The following is a 12,738-nucleotide window of genomic DNA, read 5'->3' on the forward strand; positions in this document are numbered from 1 at the left end:
AAATCACCAAATTAGAAACACATATAATATAACACCATAGTTTATTAGTAAGACAATCATACAACATATCAGATAATAATTAATTAGCAGCAATACATAATGGTACTATGACAGTATTATTCCCCCCCAGCCATTCAGGACCGCATAGTCAATTCTGCAAGGGGTATATGACGCGCTTCGGGGTTGGTGTTCCCTCCTGGCTTCTGGTCTGCATTGGTCTCTGCATGCTACTTTTGCACAAACTGTTTATATATGCTTTTTCTTACCCTATAAATGGTTATATGGTGTAGCCACTCTATCAGGATTATTCCCTGTTGGGACACATTATTGCAGTTATTGGTGTGGTTATTTAGGGGATCTGTGCAATATTGTTCGTAGCTATATGGGTATATATATGCACACTTTATAAGATATTAGTGACATGATGGTCCAATATTCATTGATACCATATACCCCTTGCAGAATTGACTATGCGATCCTGAATGGCCCGGTGGGGGGGGGGGGGGGGGGACTAATACTGTCATAGTACCATTATGTATTGTATGTATTGCTGCTATTTAATCATTATCTGATATGTTGTAGGATATGTCTTACTAATAAACTATGGTGTTATATTATATGTGCGTTTCTAATTTGGTGTTTTTTTTGTATGAAACCCATGCACGAAGTAAACTTTGGTGTACTGAAGGGGCCATAGATGGGGTAACCATAGCATATCTGGCAACAAATTGAGAGGTGGAGGGAAAAAAAAAATCATTTAATTAAGAAAACCACATGGTACATGAGAAAAAATAAAAAATAAAAGCATTAGCACATTTTGCTGCTGTGTATGTCGGCACAGTTCATCTATTGTGACAGCAACCAGTCTGGTAAACTTCAGAGAAAATGGATTATGCCAAGGTTCCCACATTATAAAGCCGTTCTCACAGAGAGCGCTTCACCCACACGTCGTTATCCCGGAATCATACATGATCAATTGTAGATAAAGTTGAACCTGCGGAAGAGATTGGCCATTAATATAGGACATAATGCTACGGATAACCTCCATCACTAATGACTTGTATATCGCACAGAATATCTGCAAGTGACCAAATACAGCATATTCACACACAGCCCCTCTGGAGGCCCCAGCAGATGTGCTATTACATAGTGCCCATCCAAACGATCATTCATATATATATTTAATGTGAAGATCATTATGTACATATTTAAAGAGAGCTGGCTTACCTGCTAAGTAGCTGCGGAAGGCTTGAAATGATGGGTCCGTAACCAGGGGCATTGTCGTATAGTTCAAACAAAGGGGCAGCTACAAGTTTGTAATTTTTCGGAACTGCAAACAATGCTAAAAAATAAAATAAAATAGAAATGAGAATATCCTCTACTTACACCAATTCCATGTGCATCCAGAAAACTAGCGTGGTCAGAACCAAGTCGATTGGACTCCTAATACTAAACAATTGGTATCCAGATACAGAACATCCATCCATACCCCAGTCAGATACTAGACCACTCCAGGATTATGTTGGTCTTGATGAGACAACTGCTTTACAGGGGTTCTCCAGGATTTTGATACTTACGACCTATCCTCAGGGTAGGCCACCAATATCAGACTGGTAGGGGTCCGATAGCCCGCACACCTGCTGATCACCTATTAACTGCAGTGCTGCTCCCGTTCACTTCTATGGAAACTCGGCTTCGCAATCTACTGTACACCACTTACCTGCTGGGTTGTGCAGCCACTACATAGTCACCTATCCTCAGGATAAGTCTTCAATATCTGATAAGTGGGGTCCGACTCCTGGCACCCCCGGCAATCAGCAGAAGGCAGCACTTCTTCCTCTTACAGATTACACTGCTTGTCGTCTCGCTTGCAGCAACGGCACAACGTAATTACAAGTGCTCGTCCCATTTAAGTGAAAGGAACAAGCACTTGGAATTATACTGCGCCGCTGAGACGACGCACAGTGCAGTCCTGAAGAGGAAGCAGTGCTTGTACGAATGCCTCTTCAAACAACGGATTTTTTTGCTTTGAGTCGCCATATTCTGATCCCCATAACTTTTTAAAATTACATCAGCGGAGCTGCGTGAGAGCTTATTTCTTGCGGGACCATCTGTAAATTTTATTAATACTATTTTGGTATATGTGACTTTTTCATCACTTTATAAAAAAAAAAATTTTGGGGGGGGCGGGGGAGGTGAAGCAATGAGAAAATGTCAAATCAGCCTTTTATTTTAATAGGTTAGGTGTTTTGGGACATTGCAATAACCGTGATCTTTATTTTTTTTATGGCATTTATCATATAAATAAAGTTAAAGGGTTTCTGTCACCTGAAAAATGGGTATGAAGCTGGCTGATATAAGCGATGTGCTAATGTCAGCTGAACATAACTATATTAGCGCCATCTCACTGCCTGCTGCCGTTATTGAGAAAAACAAACTTTTCTAATATGCTAATTAGCCTCTTGGAGCGGGAGGGGGGGCGTTGCCCTAGCCTAGAGGCTCCGTTCGTCTCCGACCTCTGGTGTCAGTGTCACACGCTGTTCAGTATTAGGCGCAGGCGCAGTGAGGTAGCTGGCAGCAGGCGAGCGCCCTTCACTCACTGCGCCGAATACTGAACGGCAAGAGATTTACACTGCAGACAAGGCCGGAGGTCGGAGACCAACGATGCCTGCCCCTGTCAATCTAGTGTAGCAGACTGACAGGGGCAACCTTCCCCGCTCCTAGAGGGTAATCAGCATATTATAAAAGTTTGTTTTTCTCAATAACGGCTTTAGGCAGTGAGATGGCGCTAATATAGTTATGTTCAGCTGACAGCACATCGCTTAGATCAGTCAGCTTAATATTCATTTTTCAGGTGACTGGCACTTACTAATGTATTGCAATTGTCCATGTTGCCTCCTTTACTGGCTTCATTCATTGCCTATCCTGCAATCCAGTAGCAGTGGCCGTGCTTACACACTATAGGAAAGGTGCTGGTCTCTCAGGTGGCCGGCACCGTGGGAGTTCAGAGACTGGTGCTTTTTCCTATAGTGTGCAAACACGACCGCTGCTGCTGTATTGCAGGGTGGTCGTAACTATGGAAATGAGCAGTGTATCATGTGATGAAAAAACAAATCAAGCAACCAAAGGAAGCAATATGGACAACCACAATACATTAGTAAGTGCCTTGTAGTAACTTTCTCTACATGATAGATGCAATTTGCTGAAGTGACACAACCCCTTTAAGAACAAACCGTGATGAGCTGCACTCCCGTACAAGGCAAGTACACATCAATACTAATACAATCACATAAATGGAAAATAGAACAGCAATAATGCACAAGTCCTGGAAGGAAAGGAGTGCCAGTTAAATGGAACCATGAAGAAACATCGTATCCCTATGGGAGTACATTTGATAAATCGGCACTCACCTTTTTCCTGAAGCTGCACCAGAAACAGCTTCTTATGTTCCTTTGGCTTTGTAATATGTGCAGGAATATACGGATACTGTAAAGACAAGCAGATATGAGAAGCCCAAACACAAACACTTCTTCAGCTTCCATAGCCTAGTTTATTTAGCTTTGCACAAACCTGTGGTGGTTCAAAGTTTGGCCTCCACCAGTTACCAATGCAGTCATCAATCACCCAGTCCTGCTGCACCCCATCCTGACGGCCAAGGATCTACAAGACAAATGACACCTGCTTGAGGACTACAGACATTCACATGAAAGGAATTAACGTCAGGGCCTTTTTCAAAGGCATAAGGCCTCATTCTCACAAGACGATTAGACTACGTAGCTAAATACAACTAATTTGTCCTTAGTACCACACTTTGTCACACGTAATGGTGATTTCATAAAGTCTAATGTCATAGAAACAGAAGTCTGGGGGAGTGAGATCCTCAAACACTAGAATAAAAGGGCTATATTGCGAACGGAGCCCCGCAAAGGTGGTGGCTGGAGGACTCTGGTCCGGCCACCACCAAGTGCTCTCCCCATATAAGTTAATGGGAGAGCAGTGTATGACTGGCCACCACTTCCATTAACTTCTATGGGCCCGACGGAAATAGCACTCGGCTATTTTCGGCGGCCCCATAGAAAATGAATGGAGGGTAGCTGCACATGCGCGGTGAGCCCTCAAGCACTTTCAGGGCTCCATTCTCGATATAGGTGCGGGTCCCAGCGGTGAAACCCGAACCTATGATACAACGGTGGCATATCCTAGCGATATGCCCCCATTGTCTGAGATGAGAATAACCCTTTAACCCCGGGTCATTTTTCACCTTAAGGACCAGACAGATTTTTGCAAATCTGACATGTGTCACTTTACTGTATGTGGTATGTATTGTATTGTGACACATTGTACTTCATGACAGTCGTAAATTTTAGTCAATATATTTCACATTTATGAAAAAATAAATTTTTTAAAAAATTACCAAAAATTTTCAAAATTTCAATGTCTCTGCTTTTAAAACAGAAAGTGATACCTCATAAAATATTTATTACTTAACATTCCCCATATGTCTACTTTATGTTGGCATTTTGTAAATGTCATTTTATTTCTTTGGAACGTTAGATAGGTCATCAATATCAGATCGGCTGGGGTCCAACCAGCGCTGCCTCCTCTTCACCGTTTACCTTCTCGCCGTCGCCTCTGCAGTGGTGTAATTACACCTAACCGTCCCATTCATTTCAATGGGACGGATCGTTCCCATACACTTGTATAGGAGCGATCTGCCCCATTGAAATGAATGGGACGGCTTGGGTGTAATTACACCTGCTCACTGCTGCAGAGGCGACGGCGAGAAGGTAAACAGTGAAGATGAGGCAGCGCTTGCACCGCCTCCTCTTCAAAACAGCTGATCGCGGGGGTGTCGGGTTTCGAACCCCCGACGATCTGATATTGATGACCTATCCTGAGGATAGGTCATCAATATTTAAAGCCCAGAGAACCCCTTAAACAGCCATACAAAACGTAATATCTATTACCCTGGTTCTACGGTTTACAGAAACACCCCACATGTGGTCGTAAACTGATGTAAGGGCGCACGGCAGGGCACAGAAGAAAGGGTGCGCCATATAGTTTTTGGAAGGCAGATTTTGCTGAACTGGTTTTTAGATACCATGTACCATTTGAAGCCCCCCTGAGGCACCCTTACAGTAGAAACTCCCAAAAAGTGACCCAATTTTGGAAACTAGGGGATAATGTGCCAGTTTTATTGGTACTATTTTGGGGTATATATGATTTTTTATTACTCTATATTACGTTTTTTGTAAGGCAAGGTAACCAAAAAAAAATGGCAGTTTTGGCACAGTTTTTATTTTTTTACAACATTTATCTGACCGGGTAGATCATGTCCTATTTTTATAGAGCAGGTTGTTACGGACGCAATGATATCAAATATGTCTACGTTCTTGGTTTCAGTTTTACATAATAAAGCATTTCTGAAAGAAAAAAAATATTGTGTCTCCATGTTCTGAACGCTATATTTTTATATTTTTCTGCCGATCGTTTTGTGCAGAGGCTCGTTTTTTTGCAGGAAGAGTTTAAGTTTTAATTGGTGCCATTTTTGGGTACATATGATTTTTTGATCATTCATTATTACACTTTATGGGGCAAGGTGACCAAAAAAATTGGCTGTTTTAGCACAGTTTTTATGTACCGTATTTTCCGGCGTATAACACTTTTCCATTTAAAATATAGGGTTTGGGCTATACTCGACATATAAGACTACCCCTGCCTGCCCAGGGAGGCTGTCTCCAAGACAATCTTCTCCAGTCCAGGGAGCTGACCATGGCAGCCAGGGCTTCAGTAGTGTCCTGGCTGCCATGGTAACCTATCTTTTTCCTTTTTATATTCCTAGTTTCCCACATAGGAACTACTAGAGGCTGGGAAAAGATGGTGGATGGCACTGTTCTGGGGGGGGGATCTGTGGATGGCACTGTTCTGGGGGGGGGGGGGGGGGATCTGTGGATGGCACTGTTCTGGGGGGGGGGGGGGGGATCTGTGGATGGCACTGTTCTGGGGGGGGGGGGGATCTGTGGATGGCACTGTTCTGGGGGGGGGGGGGGATCTGTGGATGGCACTGTTCTGGGGGAGGGGGGGGGATCTGTGGATGGCACTGTTCTGGGGGAGGGGGGGGGATCTGTGGATGGCACTGTTCTGGGGGAGGGGGGTCTGTGGATGGCACTGTTCTGGGGGAGGGGGGGGGGGGATCTGTGGATGCACTGTTCTGGGGGAGGGGGGGGGGGACCTGTGGATGGCACTGTTCTGGGGGGGGGATCTGTGGATGGCACTGTTCTGGGGGGGGGGGGGGATCTGTGGATGGCACTGTTCTGGGGGGGGGGGGGGGATCTGTGGATGGCACTGTTCTGGGGGGGGGGGGGATCTGTGGATGGCACTGTTCTGGGGGAGGGGGGGGATCTGTGGATGGCACTGTTCTGGGGGGGGGGGGAATCTGTGGATGGCACTGTTCTGGGGAGGGGGGGGGGATCTGTGGATGGCACTGTTCTTGGGGAGGGGGGGAATCTGTGGATGGCACTGTTCTGGGGGAGGGGGGGGGATCTGTGGATGGCACTGTTCTGGGGGAGGGGGGGGGGATCTGTGGATGGCACTGTTCTGGGGGAGGGGGGGGGGGATCTGTGGATGGCACTGTTCTGGGGGAGGGGGGGGGATCTGTGGATGGCATTGTTCTGGGGGAGGGGGGGGGGGATCTGTGGATGGCACTGTTCTGGGGGAGGGGGGGGGGATCTGTGGATGGCACTGTTCTGGGGGAGGAGGGGATCTGTGGATGGCACTGTTCTGGGGGAGGAGGGGATCTGTGGATGGCACTGTTCTGGGGGAGGAGGGGATCTGTGGATGGCACTGTTCTGGGGTTTTCACGAGGGTATAATTTAACCCCCAGGCAATCGTCCCCATCACCCGATGGGCTCCCTCACTCGCAGCAAACCCCTTCTATGTTGTGGTCAGTGCAGCATAGAAGGGGTTAATCCGCCGGCATCGCTGTTTACAGCAGGGCCCGGCACCCGCCCAATCAGCCCGCCGTACATGTACAGTGGAATGCGTTCTGGCACAGCATCCCCCGCCGTACATGTACAGTGGAATGCGTTCTGGCACAGCATCCCCCGCCGTACATGTACAGTGGAATGCGTTCTGGCACAGCATCCCCCGCCGTACATGTACAGTGGAATGCGTTCTGGCACAGCATCCCCCGCCGTACATGTACAGTGGAATGCGTTCTGGCACAGCATCCCCCGCCGTACATGTACAGTGGAATGCGTTCTGGCACAGCATCCCCCGCCGTACATGTACAGTGGAATGCGTTCTGGCACAGCATCCCCCGCCGTACATGTACAGTGGAATGCGTTCTGGCACAGCATCCCCCGCCGTACATGTACAGTGGAATGCGTTCTGGCACAGCATCCCCCGCCGTACATGTACGGCATTTTGCGTTAAGGGGTTTTTAATAGAGCAGAGTAAGGGACATATAAAGTGTACAATCCAAAAGAGACATAAAATGCATATGAAAGCCAAAGGCTCCGCTGAATTACAGATATTCAGTATTTCAAGACCTATTCTACACAAATGGATTTCAGCTCTGAAATACACACAAGAAATTCTGAAAAGCCTCCACATCCCCTCTTCCCTGACACACATCCATTGGCGAGATACCAAACACAATACATACTTCGGTCATGAGGCGCTTTAACCCTTCTACTTCATCTTCTCCAGGGTTCAGTTCTCCCCCAGGACTGGAAATAAAACAATCTAGTTATTTAATGATACAATAAAGCAAGAAAGACAAGTCTTGTGATAGTTTAAGTGGAATCTGAATCCAAAGCGTCACTAGTAAAATCCAACTGGTGCAGGAATACGTAATAAGGTACAAAACCATCAAAGGTGAGGAAATGCCCTTTTATTTCAATTTGTGCTTGGCTTTTGCCATCATGTGTAAAATTTAGGAACACCTCCTTAAAGGTGTTGTCTCATATAAGACCTTGCTCGCATATCGCTAGTATATACAACTAATGTCAGATAGCTGCAGGTCCCAGAGGAGCGACCCACAGCTCTCTCCAAAACAGGCCTCTGAAAGTGAAGGAGAGAGCACCACCCCTGTGCGGCGTGCACTCCAGTCATTTCTATGGAAGTTCCAAAGAATAGCCCTGCGAGTGCTATTTTTTGGAAATCCCATAGAAATGAATGGAGAGTGCAATGCACAAGCGCAGCCACCGCTCCATTCACTTCTATGGGACTGCCAGAAATAGCCGGGCCATCACTCGCCTATTTTCGGCAGTCCCATAGAATGAATGGAGGGCAGCTGCACATGCGTAGCTGCTCTCTGATCACTTCAGGAATCCCGTCATGGAGAGGAGGTGAGACCCACAGCTAGCTGACATTGGTGGCATATCCTAACGCTATGCTACCAATGTCTCAGAGGAGACAACCCCCTTTGAGGGTACGTCCACGAGGGACAGATATGCTGTGGATTTGGGTGTGGCAAATCTGCAGCGTTTGGCATTACAGCAGCAACGATTAATCATAAATCTCACCACATGCTGCTAAATAAAAAAAAATAAAAAATCTGTGTAATGATAAAACAATAAACAGATTTGGAAAAAAAAATAAAAAAATCTGCTGTGTAAAGTGACCTGTGGTGCACATTTTAAATCTGAAAACATGTCAACTTATGCTGAAGATCCACACCGCCACTGCAATGATGTCCACGACTATCTCACATGACTGCTGCTGCCGCTCATTGGCCTCAGTGGCCACCTGGGGTCATCAGGCACATCACTGCAATAGCGATGACGTCCCCGACTGGCCACACATGATACCAAGGCCAGTAATCGTCTGCAGGTGGGATAGTCAGGCGCATCATCACTGCAGGGAGCACTTAAATGGTGGAGGATTAAGCAGGTTTTATTTTACTACATTTCCATACTCCAGAAAAAAAAAATCAAAATTTCAGAAACCCCCTTAATAGGAGGTGTCAGAGTACCCGCTTGGTGAAGTGTTGTATAGGGGCAGCTGCGCTACGGCTACACCAGCCGCTTTATTGTAGGGATCACAGAGGCTGACCCCTCACCACTATGTGCAGGTGACACGTAAAGAGACTACACGGCACAGACCTGTTATGCAGCCGCGGGCACAAGCATGTTTAGTAAATGCACAAACACCCTGGAAAGTCAGAAAAGCGATAAGGGTCCAACTTACAGTTTGAAAAACGTGGTTCCCAGCTGCAGCAACAGCACATGGGGCAATCTGTGTTCATGAACGATCAGGACGCCCTCCACGGTGTGCCTCATTCCAATCTTATCAAACTCTTCCCGCATCCGCTGAAAGCGTGCTGCCACTGAGCTGTCCTTCTCATACAGGGGCTCCTTGGTACCAAATGTGTAGTTGGTCAGAGGATACCTGGAGACGAAAAGCCATCAGGTGGTCAGAGCGTTCTCAGCCACAGGAGACGGCTAATGCACCGAATTCCTCATCTTTACCCGATACTGGATTACAGCATTCACAGTTCAATTTCCCACCTCCCCTGCTTGTTCAGTGTCTGCAGAAACATTACTCTAGTGGTTTGCATTCTGGGATGTGTAGTTCTTATGCCAAACATTTTGCCACCTCCCACTGCCTGGATGCAGAAGATGTTGGCAGCTGACTTCCATTCTAGAGAGATGTGGGTCCAAGAAGTTGGCCCCACATGCATTGGATATTTACAGCACATCCACTGGATACACCCTGAAGAAGTCCGTCGTACAGACGAAATGTGTCAGTGGGATTTTGCAGGATGCTACCACACTGCTTTCATGTGCGGGAGACTGCCAAGGGTACTTTCACACTAGCGGTTTTCTTTTCCGGCATAGAGTTCCGTCCTAGGGGCTCTATACCGGAAAAGAACTGATCAGTTTTATCCTGATGCATTCTGAATGGAGAGCAATCAGTATGCATCAGGATGTCTTCAGTTCAGTCCCTCTTACGTTTTTTGGACAGAGAAAATACTGCAGCATGCTGCAGTTTTCTCTCCGGCCAAAAATCCTGAACACATGCCGGATCCGGCATTAATTTCCATTGAAATGCATTAATGCCGGATCCAGCCCCAAGTGTTCCGGAAAACCGGATCCGTTCTTTCTGTCCGCGCATGGGCAGACCATTAAATCTGGGAAAAAAATAGCGGATCAGTTTTTCCGAATGACAACTGGAAACACGGATACGGTATTGCAATGCATTTGTGAGACGATTTGCATCTGGATCCATCTCACAAATGCATCTGTTTGCGTCCGGATTGCCGGATCCGGCAGGCAGTTCTGGCGACGGAACTGCCTGCCGGAATCCTCTGCCGCAAGTGTGAAAATAGCCTAACATCATAGGACTTGGACTCCTGCAACTAATCTGTCTGCTACTCAGCACCAATACAAAGTTATTTCACATCCTCGCCTGTAGTGACGGTGCCATTTCCTGCAGAGTCATCTCACCTAGCTCAGTAGTCATAGTGGAGCTCTACAGACTACGGGGAGATTTATAAAGACTGGCAGTTCCTACGCCAGTCTTGACCTCCTGTATGCAGACACGAGATGCACTTAACCTATTAAAAGGGGTCATCCCATGACTACAACTTATCCCCTATTCTCCACAGTACAAGCGCTCGGCTATCTAAGGCAGTCCCACAGCATTAGATGGAGAAGTGGACGTGGACCCCCATACTAGTGATCATTTGGATCCCAGCAGTCGGCCCCCCTGATCAGACACTTATTCCCCATCAGCTTTTCCAGCATGCGGGCTACAGACTAGTGATGAGCTAAAGCCCCGATTTCCTGCGCACTTTAAATTCACTATTCTCCACACCACCGACTTCTCAGCGGTGTACGGACTCTACACTTTCTCAAAGGGGCCGCATAGAACGATATACAGGCAGGAGCGCAAATTGCTGCCCCTGTCTGTGCCTCGAGGTTTACTAAATCCTGGCATAGCACATTAGTACCCTGTAAACATGTACTATGCCAGGATTAGCTGAGCGGAGCGGGCTCCTGCCTGTGCCTGTATTTGCTAAGAGTCCTGCATGTCAGCTTTTAGGCTACTTTCACACTCGCGTTTGGTGCGGATCCGTCATGGATCTGCATAGACTGATCCGTTCAGATAATGCAACCGTCATGCATCCGTTCAGAACGGATCAACTTGTATTATCTGTAACATACCCAGGACGGATCCGTCTTGAACACCATTGAAAGTCAACAGAGGACAGATCAGTTTTCTATTGTGTCATAGAAAACTGATCCGTCCCCATTGACTTACATTGTGTGTCAGAACGGATACGTTTGGCTAAGTTTCATCAGACAGACACCAAAACTTCCGCCTCCAAAGCAGAATGGAGACAGAACGGAGGCAAACTGATGCAGTCTCAGCGGATCCTTTTCCATTCAGAATGAATTAGGGCTAAACTGATCAGTTTTGGACCGCTTGTGAGAGCCCTGAACGGATCTCCCAAACAAAAAGCCAAAACGCCAGTGTGAAAGTAGCCGCTCAGCTAATCCTGGCATAGCACATGGTTACAGGGCACCCATGCCAGCATTTAGCCAACCTCGGGGGGCAAGTGCAGGAGCGGAAACTGTAGACTCCGTACACCGCTGAGCTGTCAGTAACGTGCTAGAAGAGTGAATTTAAAGTGCGCTGGAAATAAGGGCTTTAGGGGGATATCTTTAGTAAAAACTCAAAAATCAATAAAGTATATTACAAAAAAATATTTTTAGGGCACTTAGGACATTTTTTAAGAACACTTGATTAGAAGTTTAGTTGCTCTTGAATGCAAATATTACCCTAGTGACACACTCTTCCCCAAGAGGAGCCTGTTAAAAAAAGATTATATAATATATGTATATATATAATGGCTAACTGGCGGAGAGGGTGGGAATCAGACCCCACAGATCTGAATAAATATATATATATGGGCTCATTCACGCGAACGTGTCAAACCTGTGCTGTGGACCGCAATGCATGGGCACCGTCTGCGGGGCAGGCACACGGGGATCGCAGAACCATTGACTTGAATGGGTCGGCGATCCTTCCGTTCCACAAAAAGATAGAGCAAGTTCTATCTGCGTTGCGGAAGCACGGAACCCCAGAAAGCAAGCCGTAGTGCTTCCATAGTGTTCCGTTTCGCATCTCTGGATTTGCGGACCCATTAAAATGAATGGGTTGCATCCGTGATGCGGAATGGCCACGGAACGGTGCCCGTGTATTGCAGAGCCGCAATACGGCAATGGGCATCACACGTTCTAAGATGCCAACTGGTGGCATTGCGCTATTTAAAGAGTAAGACAAGTTAGATCAGCATTTCATACAGTTTTCTGCAGCACACATGGAAACCATCAGCATGGACAGAGCCTTCCACTGGACCCCGCCCACCAGACGGTATTAGTGATGGTCTGCACTGCTGGTGTGGCTATGTACACACAGAGCGGTGCTAGACATGCAGGTAAGTATCCCATACAGTAGGTATCAGCTCACAGGTTTATGGTCCTCTCCAGGGTCAGGGGCTTGGTTTGCGGAAGGTACTTGTTCCCGAACTGATTGACTCCTCTGGGCCAGCCAGTCTGAGAGCGGTTGGGAGGAATGACCGACATCCTGCTGACTGCCGCTGTCCCCCGGTATCCGTTCTACGTCCGCAGGATTTCCCCAAAGAGGTTCCCGGGCGCTACACAGCGAGACAACGGGAGCGCCGCAAGTTATCGCGTCACTTCCGGTTACCACAGGAAGGCGTCATAG

The 12,738-nt window shown here is 47.0% G+C and overlaps 1 protein-coding gene across 1 annotated transcript; it reads right to left on the reverse strand.

Annotated features, from left to right (window-relative positions):
• Positions 1-738: 738 nt before the first annotated feature.
• NUDT21 (nudix hydrolase 21) lies at positions 739-12,710 on the reverse strand. Its single transcript, XM_044270242.1, has 7 exons — positions 12,481-12,710; positions 9,193-9,393; positions 7,667-7,730; positions 3,571-3,660; positions 3,411-3,486; positions 1,228-1,342; positions 739-994 (listed from the first exon to the last, which is right to left on the reverse strand). Exons 1-7 carry the CDS (start codon positions 12,594-12,596, stop codon positions 973-975), a joined length of 684 nt encoding a protein of 227 aa, XP_044126177.1. The 5' UTR covers positions 12,597-12,710; the 3' UTR covers positions 739-972.
• Between the last annotated feature and the right edge of the window lie 28 nt (positions 12,711-12,738).

Source organism: Bufo gargarizans, chromosome 10 (assembly GCF_014858855.1).
Source record: "Bufo gargarizans isolate SCDJY-AF-19 chromosome 10, ASM1485885v1, whole genome shotgun sequence".
Taxonomy (NCBI): Eukaryota; Metazoa; Chordata; class Amphibia; order Anura; family Bufonidae; genus Bufo; species Bufo gargarizans.

What these genes read in the sequence shown, in the direction of transcription:
- NUDT21 (XM_044270242.1), bottom strand. Translation starts at nt 12,596, where the DNA reads ATGTCGGTCATTCCTCCCAACCGCTCTCAGACTGGCTGGCCCAGAGGA. An exon ending in CTGGAGAGGACCATAAACCT is followed by an intron (nt 9,394 to 12,480) that starts GTGAGCTGATAC and finishes TTTCGTCTCCAG; the next exon opens with GTATCCTCTGACCAACTACA. An exon ending in CTTCCGCAGCTACTTAGCAG is followed by an intron (nt 995 to 1,227) that starts GTAAGCCAGCTC and finishes TCTCTTCCGCAG; the next exon opens with GTTCAACTTTATCTACAATT.